At 34.6% G+C, this 12264-nt stretch overlaps 4 protein-coding genes across 4 annotated transcripts; 3 read left to right on the top strand and 1 right to left on the bottom strand.

Moving 5' to 3' along the window:
- Positions 1-1326: 1326 nt before the first annotated feature.
- PHYBLDRAFT_170278 (hypothetical protein) lies at positions 1327-3219 on the top strand (the record flags this gene model as incomplete). The annotated part of the gene is made up of 3 exons (XM_018436305.1): positions 1327-1419; positions 1637-1680; positions 2859-3219. 3 exons carry the CDS (start codon positions 1327-1329, stop codon positions 3217-3219), a joined length of 498 nt encoding a protein of 165 aa, XP_018289659.1.
- Positions 3220-5869: 2650 nt separating this feature from the next.
- PHYBLDRAFT_70050 (hypothetical protein) lies at positions 5870-6262 on the top strand (the record flags this gene model as incomplete). Its single annotated transcript, XM_018442204.1, has 1 exon — positions 5870-6262. One exon carries the CDS (start codon positions 5870-5872, stop codon positions 6260-6262), a length of 393 nt encoding a protein of 130 aa, XP_018289658.1.
- A 171-nt stretch (positions 6263-6433) lies between these two features.
- On the top strand, positions 6434-7762 carry PHYBLDRAFT_70051 (hypothetical protein; the record flags this gene model as incomplete). The annotated part of the gene is made up of 4 exons (XM_018442205.1): positions 6434-6941; positions 7116-7295; positions 7401-7567; positions 7661-7762. 4 exons carry the CDS (start codon positions 6434-6436, stop codon positions 7760-7762), a joined length of 957 nt encoding a protein of 318 aa, XP_018289657.1.
- Positions 7763-8321: 559 nt separating this feature from the next.
- On the bottom strand, positions 8322-9231 carry PHYBLDRAFT_70052 (hypothetical protein; the record flags this gene model as incomplete). Its single annotated transcript, XM_018442206.1, has 5 exons — positions 8322-8422; positions 8485-8604; positions 8814-8917; positions 8974-9124; positions 9183-9231. The coding sequence occupies 5 exons, from the start codon at positions 9229-9231 to the stop codon at positions 8322-8324; spliced, it is 525 nt and encodes a 174-aa protein (XP_018289656.1).
- Positions 9232-12264: the final 3033 nt, after the last annotated feature.

Genomic DNA, 12264 nt, shown 5'->3' with positions numbered 1-12264 from the left:
TTTTACTATATTTTTATTCATATATTTTATTCTTGCCTTATCAATTATTCATCATTCTATTTTTACTATCTTTATTTTTCTAAACTTCTATTATCAACTGTAAATCTCTTTGTTTATAAAAGAGAAGCAATTTTATTCAATAAAATATTATCCATTATCCTTTGATCCAGTTTCAGTATCTTTTTTCTTGTTTTCTTCTCTTTGTAATTTATATCATCTTGCAACATAACATATTAGTTCCTTGGTTTTAGAAAGATTGTTTGTTGGTTTTGGTCTCCTCGTCAATTATTACTTTTCTGTTTTGTCATTCTCTTTTCATACATCTTTCCCTCTCTCTCGCTTTTAACAACGATTCTATTGGTTGTTCTCTCTTTTCTTACCTGTCAACTATTGCTGCTTACCATCTTTTACTGTATCCATATTCTGTTCTATTCTATTATCATTATATTTTTTTTGCCAAGTGATCCATTATAATCTACAACAAACCTAACACATCACATGTCAGATTAGATGATTAAGTGAGTTGTGACTTTTATCAGCTGCAGTGCTAGTCTCTTTTTCAATCGATTTCAACCTTTTAAATCAGTCACAAAGTTTCAAACTCCTAATTCTAATTTTATATTTTAATTTATATTTTATTTATATTATTTTTATTTCTTATTATAACAATTTGACTTCTCATTATTTTTGTTTTTATTCTTCTCCTAATTTTCTGAAACAAATTTGTTTTGGTCAAGGGTAAAGCAGCTGTTATAAATGAGTATTGATTACTGCTGAATCTGAGAGTAAGACTGAAGGATAAAATAATATCTTCAGCTATTCCAGTAAAATAGATCTGCCTTTATGATATTATCTAATATACATAATTGATTATTTATTATTATCAAGGGGTGAGGATTTCTAAAGATTTCTCTGGATGTTCATTTTTAATGACTGATGCTGGAATAATGGCCAATATCTTAGGTTCCCACCTGAAATAATTATTTCTTTTCAATAAAGGTCACCACGATTTTTTTTTTTTCCATGTTATATGCAGCCTAATAAAACTTTATTAAAAATTCAGTTTTTTTACACACATCTAAAAAATTATCATTATATTTTTATATATGTTCTTTAACATATTGATGAAGAAGCAGATTTCCTTTATTAAGTACTTGTCTTGTTTCTCATATATATGTATAGCAATATCTTAATGTCGGAATTTCTCTTAGTCATCTCTTACTAAGCATAATAAATTGCAATGAATTTTCTGGTAAGACTTTAATATAAGTAGCATGTAAAAGTGCTATCTTTTCATCTTCCCAGATCTTTTAATATCTACTCAAAATGAACCCAAATGCTCCTAGCTATTCTGCCGCAATCTCTGATGTGAATGTTAGAATAATGGAGGCCCAGGTGTCTACTTTTTGCGAAGCTGAAGTTAACAGACCAGAGAACACAAAGAGAAGCTATGCTTCTAAGCAAAAAAAGTATAAAGATTGATGTGATGAAGCTTTCTCGAGCATTCCCCTTGAAAATTGCTACACTGTATATGGAGATAAGCTCCATTTGTTTCTTAAAGACTGTGTAAGTTTTTTGCTGTTGTTTGGAGATATATTCTGTACGTAATTGAATTAATTATCTTATCTTCTGTTAGGTTGTCAACCAAACCCACAGAAGAGACACTAGAAAAACCATCAAGTATAGAACTGCAATGCCTATCTTGCTGCTATTGTGGATATGTACCAGAAGCAAGTTAAATTCAGTGTGAACAACCACCCTCACCCTTGCAAGGCTTGTATCCAGCTGTTGGACAATATGAAGTTCAATGATGAGTGTACCCATTGTGCTGAACACCAGGACCGTGGCCTTGGAACTCTGGTGGATGGGTACACCACAGAGAACGAGATTTCTAGCATTGTTAGCTATTATTTCTCAAGATCAAGCAGAGGTGACTTGAGAAATGTGGTGTCTTTTCTCCTGTTGCATTTTTGTATGCTCTGTGGCAAATCTGAAAGAAAAGCCAAATTTGCCGACCTTCAGACAGTCATGTTGGATCATGAAGGACCTTCTGAATGCTCTGCCTTTGTCTTGGTCTTGAAGCAGAGAAAGACGAACTAGTTCAGACAAATTGAGCTTGCAGCCTGCTTGAGAAATTCCAAGGTTGAGATTTGTCTATTCATGGCACTTGGATGCTATTTCTTCTGGAGATGACATATTGATGGTGAGCAGTTTCCATCTTTTGAAACATCCAAGGAATGGTTCAACCATAAGTTACTATGATCTGGGCAGGAACCAACCAGGGAAATGCCTTACTCCACCCATCTCAAAGTAATCAACAGGGCATTCAAGGCCTGTGGAATCATTTTCAAAGCAAAGACCCATGCTGCCCATGGATCATCAGCAAGAATGGCTGACATGAGTGATGCCAACAAGTCGGATATCAGAAGGCAGGTTCACTGGAATAGCAGCACAATGAATGGTGCATATCTCACCAATCTTCCAAGAGGTGTGATGCGTATTATAGCTGGATTTCTGTCAGCTGAGGGGCAGTTCTACTTGCCAAGAGCCCAAGTAAAACCAGCCAAGTCGCTCCAGTGCAAGGTTTTCCCAATGGTAGACTTTTGGTATAACAGGATTTTGTCAGGAGCATGCCAGCAAACCGCAGCTGCACATGGGTTTCTGGAGCTTCTGAAGCAATTAAGAATCACTTTTCTACAGAATTCTGTGTTAATGATGAGCAAAACTCCAGGGCACCTATTGTGGCAGCATGGTGTATTCCATGATCCCAAATACATTGAGTTCAAGAGGTAAAAAAAAACTAATATATAATACAGTGAAAAAAATAGCTCTAATATATTTACATGTCAATGTTTTAGATCAGTCAAGACTTTTGTGGAAACAGATGTCGAGCCTACTGACATCTTTTTGCAGAGAGCACTTCCTCTGATGGCCAGAAAGTTGGCTGACATGCAGAATGCAGACAGTGAGTTTCGCAGAGAAGTTCTGCAGGAGTTTGGTGCTCTTCACCAGAAGATTGATGACTTGGTATCTGGGAGAATTCCTCTTTGGTCCCTTCAAGAAGATGGAGGGGAAAGAGATGGAGCTAGATCAACAGAGGTCCAAGCATTTCCAGTCCCGGCCAACAACTCTGGACCAATTTCCCAGCTGCCAGACATACCTGTTCAGTATATAATGAGCAGAGGTGTGCAGACGGTGCCTGACTTGTGGAGAGAATGACATGTGGAACTCTCTGGCTGTGTTTCTGTACACGAGATGGAGACGAGGTATGACATTGCTTGGAGAAACAATGATTGACAGTTCTTCAATAAATGTAAAAGAATTGTTCATTGTATTAAGGAATATATGGTTGACAATTCTGTAAGTGAAGAAACAGCAATCGAACTTGCAGAAGAAAACAGAAGAAGAAGATAAAGAACTCTGGACTTTTTGTCTAAAAATTCAAGCCAAATCTTTTAATGATTGTAAAAATAAAAAAATATATATATCTTGTTTCTTTTTATGATATTCAGTTAATGCTGCTATTAAGTAATTTAATAGCTTCCCATTATTTTCTGGTACCATCCTAGCTATATTCTACTTTATTAGATCAAACAGCTATATGTAATTAAACATATACTTAAAGAATAATACTTTATCCAATTCAATATCAGCTTTTTGATAAATATAAAAGAACTATAGATATCTTTAAAGCTTCTACTAACGTTCATATATATATACACCTGGCTTAGGGTGAAATTGACTTACTTCCAACTCCGCCATGACTTCTTTCTATGCAAGAAGACCATCCTCTATTTTCTTTTTATTTTAATTCTGTAATCTCTCTAATAAAACAAATCACAATGCCAAAGAACAATAAAGCTAAAACTACCAACTCATATTATAAGACAACAGATTTCGAAAAAGGAATGATTATTGGAAGATATAAAGAAGGACGTAGCTCCTATGAGATTTCACATGCAGAAGGCATACCCCAATCAACTGTTTATTGTATAATTAAAAAATACGAGACAAAGAAGATGTGCACTGAGAAGGAGCATCCTAGGGCCTCCAAGAAGCTATCACCATGGGCAATTCGTTATTTGAAGTTCACCGCAAAAAAAATAGACGCGACACATTAGCTACCATCATGCACAGTGTTAAAGAGATGCATGACATCTCAATCAGTCAAGCAACAGTATGCAAATATCTGCACGATATGGACCTTCGCTCTTGTGTTGCTGTAGCCAAGCCTTACCTAGATGAAGCACATAAGAAGGCACGCTTGCAATGGGTTAGGGAGCAAAAAAATTGGAATGATGAATGGACATCAGTAATCTGAAGTGATGAGTCCAGATTCACCCTTTTTCAGAAAGGTGGACAGCAATATGTTTGGCGCCAACCACATGAGAAGTATGACAATGACTGTCTGGTACCAGCAGTGCAAGGGTTGGGTGGTTCAGTATCAGTTTGGGGATGTATTTGGGCAGGAGGTGTTGGCCCACTAGTTATATTAGATGACTACATGACAAAAGAAATGTATGTCCAGACACTGAGGGACAACTATCTCCCATTTCTTGCTGCCCTTCCTGACAAGGACACCACCACCTACCTTCTCCAAGAAGACAATGCCAAACCACATAAGAGCAAGTTGGCGGAACAGTGGAAAAAAAGAAACGATGTGGCTATCTTACCATGGCCTGCAAAAAGTCCAGATCTCAATCCAATTGAGAATATGTGGAGCTACCTTGATAACAAGGTTAGAGATAAAAGACCCCAGCCTACCACGCTAAAAGAACTGGACGTTGCTTTGTTGGAGGAGTGGGCAGAAATCACAGCAAGTACTTGTGTGAAGTTTTGTCTGAGCATTAAAGATCGTATGATATTAGTTAGGAAGAAGCATGGAGGAGCTATTAACTATTAAACCTCCATCAATTTTTAATATAAATAAGCAACACATATTACAAAATCTTCCATTCATTTTTTGTCTTTAAAGATCATGTCTTTGAGAACTTATTTAACCTTGAAAAACAGAGGTGTACTTCTTTGATTTTAGCGGAGTTGGAAGTAAGTCAATTTCACCCTAAGCCAGGTGTATATATATACTTATAAGAATTTGAAAGAATCTCTTGTATGTAAAGAAATATTTTGTTTTGATCATTTTTTTGTAATGAGCAGCATATTTTTTTAGTGAAAATTACCTACAAAATTTAGTGTTCTAATGATTTTTTATTTTAAACAAGTCACTGGTTAGCTCGTTGTCTGAGTCTGTAACCACACTAAAAACTCTGTGATAACTCCTTATTATTACCATGACATGTGATGTGATATTTCAGATACAAAATAATAGAAAGAATATAAATTTGATAATAGAGATGTATAGAAATACTTTGAGACTGTATATAAGTTGTCTTTATTTATAAATAAAAAGTGTTTCTTTTTATAAGAAAACACAATCTGCTCTTGTCATTACGTCTTAGTTTCTTAAGGCTTTCTTCCTTTACTATATTTGATTATTAGAGTGTATTTACTGCTTAACTAGTGTCAGTGTTACAATTACGATATCAAGTCATAAATCGTACTTCTTTAGCTCTTAGCTATTCTTTTCTCTTTTATACTAGAGCTTTAGAACTTCCTACTAAATTAGCTCCATATCGATCTGACACAGTTTACCCAGCAGTATGATATAATTATCTTAACAATCTTTAAGATATTATCTACAGTACTAACTGTAGTAATTATTGGTCTGATTACTTAATTATTTATATATATTTTGGCTATCCTTATGGACAAGACAACAGGACAATATTTCGAGGAAAAGATATTCATCTCTGACATCAGAGATGATTAGTGTAACAATCCCTTTTTTTTGGGGGGAGCAACTAGATAAATGGTTCTTTGGATTGCCAATAAAATCACTGCCCTTTTTTACTACAACATCAGCATAATCTTTTTGACATTTAACATGAGTAACATCAATAACACCAACAGCACCAATGACTTTGTCATTGTCAGTGAGACTTCTTCCAAGAAGTACGATACTGCTTTAACCGAGTTTAATTCTATCTTTCTTATTGGAAGACAATTTTCTTCAACTGTAGCTGTTTGTGAAGCTGTCAAGGCATATGGTGCCACGCATAATATTGCATTTTCCACCATGTTTTCATCAGAAACTCGCATAAAGATGATCTGTAAGCATGCAGACAAATATAGAGACACTTATAAGGCTGTAAAGATTGCTTTAAAAACCTCTGCCAGCAAAGAGAGCCCCCTTCCTGGATGAGAAAGAAAACGTGTCAAGAATACACAAAAGCATGACTGCCAATGCTTCGTGTATGCCTCTAAGAAAAAAGACGGAAGAATTGCTGTGCACTTGTGCAAGGCACAACATAACCATCCAATTGAGGAAGATCATAGGGCATATGCTATGCACTAAAAACTTTCGCCTGAGGCCATGGCCCTTGTAACAAGACATCTGGAGAATAACAATGATGTATCAACTATCTTCAACAGTTTGAAGATATGTGGATACACCAATGTAGTATGTCATGACATTGAGAACATCAAGCAGCACTTTGGAAAAGATTACGAAGGAAAGGAGATATTTGGTTTTATTACCACTTTACAAGATCTGGACTTCTATATCCGCTATACTGTTGATAATACAGATGACAAAAGAATCAACATGGTTTTCTTTGTTTACAAGAATGTAATTGAGGAAGCGGAAAGAATGCCTGAGATGATAATCATCCATGCTACATATAAGACAAATAGCCATAGAATGACATTTGTCAATATTGCTGATACCAGTAATGTAACTGGTAAATCTTGTAGAACATTGAAGACATTCCCTATTGCTGGTGCTTGGGTAGAGTACGAGATGGTTGAGAATTATCTCTGGGTACTTCGTTGTCTCTGTGATGCAGTTTGGCCAGATGTCAAAGACAATAACAGAGGCAATAGTAACAGAAATACAGCAACAACAACATAAACACAAACAAACACATACACACCTCTTCTTTCTAATGTGTTTATAACTGACAATGAGAAAACATTGCAAAATGCTATTACCTGTGTTTTCTCTGAGTCGAAGCAAGTCTTATGCTATAAGCATATAAAAGATAATTTCAAAAAAGACTTGCTACCAATGATGAAGGGAGAAGAGAGCAGTGAGAAGAGAGAGCTTTTGGAGACTTTGGCAGAGTTTATTGGCAAGATTGCTTTGAAGTGCGAGATGCCCGAAGAAGTAAAGAAAGAGGCAGATAGGTACCTCGAGTTTGCAAAGGAGAATTGCAAGGATCAGGAGAAAACTGCCAGTAAATTTCTTGAAAGATACATATAGAGCCATTGAACTTGATAAAAATGGCTTATTAATTATAAAAAATTGGTAATTTTTATATAATTTACTAGAAAAATAAAAGACAAGAAGAACTGGATAAACATGTATGTTTATAAATACCCTCACTTTGGAAATCGTACCTCCAACTGCGCAGAAAGTGCACATGCTTCCCTCAAGCATTCTCTTGGTACCTCTTCTGGTAAATTGATGACAGTGACACTAAAAGTAAAAAAGTGGTATCAGAAACTGGTAAGTTTGCATTATCTTATTTTATTTTATGTGTTAGTTGAATAAGTTTTCTAATTATAATTATTTGCTATAATATATTTGTATATTAAATAGGTTGATGATTGTAAATGCAGATTAATGACAGAGTGCCTTGAAGAGAGCACAGAAGTTGTGTTTGAGATATTCGGGATTGTTTATGGGTTAGTATCTCAATAATGGGAAAAGTAGATACTGTGAGAGTGTTATTTATTAAAGAGACAAAATAATATTGTTTATATCTGTTACTATTCAAATCCCTGTAATTCAAATCCCTGTTGTGTAATGGTTGGTTTACACTGTATGAGTGTGTAGTGTATGTGTGCCTGGTGTGTAACAGTTCTGGAGATTGTTAACTTGCCAGGTTCATTAGCAAGAAGGAACCAGTGTTTGGTTGTGGGGTCTGTTCTTCACTCAATTGTGGTGTGTATACCACAGTGTTTGACAAAGTCAACAGAACAAAACTAAATGACATTTGTCAAAAAATTAGCCACTTTGCAATGGTCAAAATTAAACTAGAACTATTAAAATCAATCATACCTGAAAAATTAACCAAAGAGTGCAAATGACTCTTATATTACAACCATCTCCTACCATGCTATCATACACTCACTACTTTTAATACAATTCCAATCTCTCTAATTTCAAGACACTGGAGAAAAGATTATCTAGAAGGAGAAGGTAATACATATAATAGTTATAACATTATTTTCTCATATAATATATAATTGTATATAGACTACTTGACAATTAACAATGCAGAAACAGTAACAGCAAACATTGCTAAAATAACAACATATCGCCTCAATTTGATCATGATCTTGAGCTTGTTCATGAAGGCTTTCACAGTACACACAGCAAACAAGAACAAATAGATATACATAACTTAGTAAAAAACATACTAGAAAAAATGACCAAGCAGAAACTTGAGGATCTTAATGGTCCAACAATAGTGGAAGCCATCAAAAGCTGACCCAAAAATACAAAGCGTAAAATGATTGCATTAGAGCACTGCATTGAAGCTGAAAAAGAAAAAGATACAAAAAAAATTAAAATAGCAAAAGAACAAAAAAAGTGAGTATTTATTTATAATACATTACATAAATCTATTTCACTCAAGTTTTGCTCTATTTTCTAGAAAACAAATATTCTCAACTTAAGAGCAAAAAGCCTTGCAAAATATCACCAATCTTGGCTTGCCAATCGATCACACAATATTAACAAATCTTACTATTGCTTCTAAACATATAACCAAAGTCTTTTCTCTCGAAGCAGATGGCAACTATGGATACCGAGCAATAGCAATGGAGATATATCAAGACCAGGAGAAATGGCCTGAACTTAAAGGAAATATGCTAGAAGTATACTTAAAATATCAGCATACATATTACCAGGAAAGAATGGAGAATAGCAACATGTCTGCATCCACAAACCCGCTCATAATCAGTCTTAAAGACAAAAGATCACCCCTCCCACCGCAACATTGGTTCAGAACGATTGACCATTCACAACTTGTAGCAGATGCGTTCAATAGATCAGTAGCTGTATATTAGAACACTCCAAGAGAAACAGGCAACTGTCTCTTCGTTCCATTAACTACCACACCAGAAAAATTCGAACCAATAATCATCATCTTGGACATCAACCATTTTCTCCTTGCAAAATGTAAACCTATCAGAAACTTCACTTGGCTAAAAATAAATCCTTTCCACAAAGCCATAGTCAAAAGATATAACCTAAGTGACAACTCGATCATGTATTAATTACTAAGGTATATATTTTGTACTTGAATTGGCATTGATAATATTAACATTGAATATTTTATTTTTGTAGTTTTATTTTTATATATTTTATCTCTATTTATCTTTATATCAACTTTTATCTTTCTATCAATTTTTATCTCAATTGTCAACTTTTTTTTATAATCAATATTTTTTGAAACTTTTACAAAATACTCGGATTTGACCCCCAAAAAAAATGGGATTGTTACACTAATCATCTCTGACGTCAGAGATGAAAATATTGTCCTCAAAATCTTGTCCCGTTGTTGTGGTGGTTGAAGTTGAAGAAGTTTTTAAGAGGAAGAATTCAAGATTTGAAATTAGGAACGAAGATTCGTGAGAACTTGTGTAGGTTTTGTTTATTGAGAAAGATTTTGTATCAAAGTTTGACCAGGTTCCTACACTGAACTACTACTGCTATTTATATTGTTTTGGATTGGGAAAATTATATGACTGGGGTCAGGTAATCGATCCTATCTGAGCCTTAATCAGAGCAACGTGATCTTGGGATAATTAATGTATGATTAATTATATAAATGTGTGTAGTCCCAATGAAGTATTAACATCGAAAGTAAATGTGTTTATGAGTTATAATTATGCTTATAATAGTCCACTGATGTATCCCATATTATGGTGATATCATCATATGAAATATAATCACTATCATGCATGCTAAACCTGTGTGTTAAATAATAAAGTAATCGGTAGACACCTTTGACTGGAATAGCTGAGGCCTTATATTATTTCCTTCAGACTTATTCTCAATTACAGCAGTAGTCAATACTCATTTACAACACCCGTCGTCTTGTCCATAAGGATAGCCTATATTTTATACTGACAAGATGATAGCTACTACACTATCCCAATATGAATATGTTTTTATATGTGATACATCCAACATCCAAGTGTCTGGATCACTACATTATCCCCTCCCAGGTATTAACTAAATACCATTCAAGTACTCTATGCAATTCTTCTGATCAGCTTGTTCTTTTTTTTATTTTAAACGAGTACTGTGATGCTCAAATAACTCTTTATTTAGACCTTACTGCGTTTCTTCTTTTGATAAGCTGTCTTTGTATAATTCTTTCTTTTAGTACCTGAATTTCTTTAGATGCGGAATATGCAACTTTCACATCCTTTAATAATTTCTTATTGGCCTTATTGATGTCTTTGATACCTTCTGGTGCTTTACCAATTCTTTGCCAGTATCTCTTTATGAACTTAGGATTGGTAAAATGATCCTCTGGCTCCCAGGTATCGTGAGACTCATTATAATCCAACCATTTGCATCTATACAAATAATTGTTCTTGTCATCTTTCATGTGACCAATAATTGCTTCGACTTCAAAAAAGTCATTTTTTTGCTCTAATACCTTATCAGAAACATTTCTCAATAAAGAAGGAGGATAATTCCTGAGTTCTAAAAATCCCTTTTCATTTTTCAATATGTAAGTATTGGCAGCAGTCTTTCTAACAACAGTGTAGAATCCCTTATACTTCGGATCTAATTTATTCTATTTTTCTGTCACCAAAATCATTACCATGGTTTCTGGAACCAGATCTATCATTTTGTGACTTCCATCAAAGCGTTCCTTTTGCTTTTCTGTGACATGCTTTACGTGTTCAAACATGGCAGGGTAGACTATCTCAGTCATTCTTTTAATTTTTTCTTGTAACTCTTTTGGAATTTGTTCAGCAGTTGCACTATTCTTTTCTTTACTAAAATTGACAAAGTCATTTGGATTCCTTCCAAAAATTAACAAGAATGGCATACTCTTAGTCCTAGCATTATACTTGCTATTCAAAAACAACTGTGCAGATGGTACCTTCTGATCCCAATCAGCAACATTATCAACTATTTGTTTTTTAATGGTGTTCACTGCCGACTGGACAGCTCTTTCACTTGCACCATTAGCTCTAGGATGGTACTGCAAAATTAACGCATGTTCCAAACCAGCATTCTTTTTTATATACGTCATCAGTGACTTCACAAACTCCCGTCCACAATCACTCTGCAACTTTCACATTGGACCCCATGTACTAATGACGTCTAGTACTTGTAACATAATTGTAGCTGCTCTTTTATCAGGTATGGCATGCAATACATAAAATTTGCTTGAAATGTCTATCATCACTAACAAGTATTCATTTCCTCTAGTCGACGTTGTAAATGACCCAGCCAGATCTATTCCCCAACTATCACCAGGAAGTGTTGCAGTCACAGGTCTTAAAGGATTATAACCCTTTCTTGTGATATTATGACATTGACACTGTATACACGATTGTATAAGATCATTTGCTTGACTATTCAAGCTGGTCCAATAGATACCTTTTCTCTTTAAGGCATGTAGTATAGCTTCTACACCAAAATGACCTTTCAAATGTTCTTCAACTAATAACTTATTCCTTTCATTTTCTGTGAGAGAAGTAAAGTATTCACCACTCAAGATGTCTGGTAATGGTTCCATAGTGACAGCACTATTTCTCATGATGGATCTAACCATACTATCCCCACTCAGTTCATTTAATAATGTTTCAGTCTCTTCAGACAAACGTGACAACACCTCAGGAAGCACATTTGAAACACCAGGCAAATGAATGATCTTAAAGTCATACTGTAAAATCATGTTCATCCATGCTGTTGTAAATGAGTATTGACTACTGCTGTATTTGAGAATAAGTCTGAAGGAAATAATATAAGGCCTCAGCTATTCCAGTCAAAGGTGTCTACCGATTACTTTATTATTTAACACACAGGTTTAGCATGCATGATAGTGATTATATTTCATATGATGATATCACCATAATATGGGATACATCAGTGGATTATTATAAGCATAATTATAACTCATAAACACATTTACTTTCGATGTTAATACTTCATTGGGACTATACACA

Source organism: Phycomyces blakesleeanus (genome assembly GCF_001638985.1).
Source record: "Phycomyces blakesleeanus NRRL 1555(-) unplaced genomic scaffold PHYBLscaffold_15, whole genome shotgun sequence".
NCBI classification, from domain to species: domain Eukaryota; kingdom Fungi; phylum Mucoromycota; class Mucoromycetes; order Mucorales; family Phycomycetaceae; genus Phycomyces; species Phycomyces blakesleeanus.
Note: the sequence above shows the minus strand (reverse complement) of the source record. Positions and strands in the feature narration are given on the sequence as shown.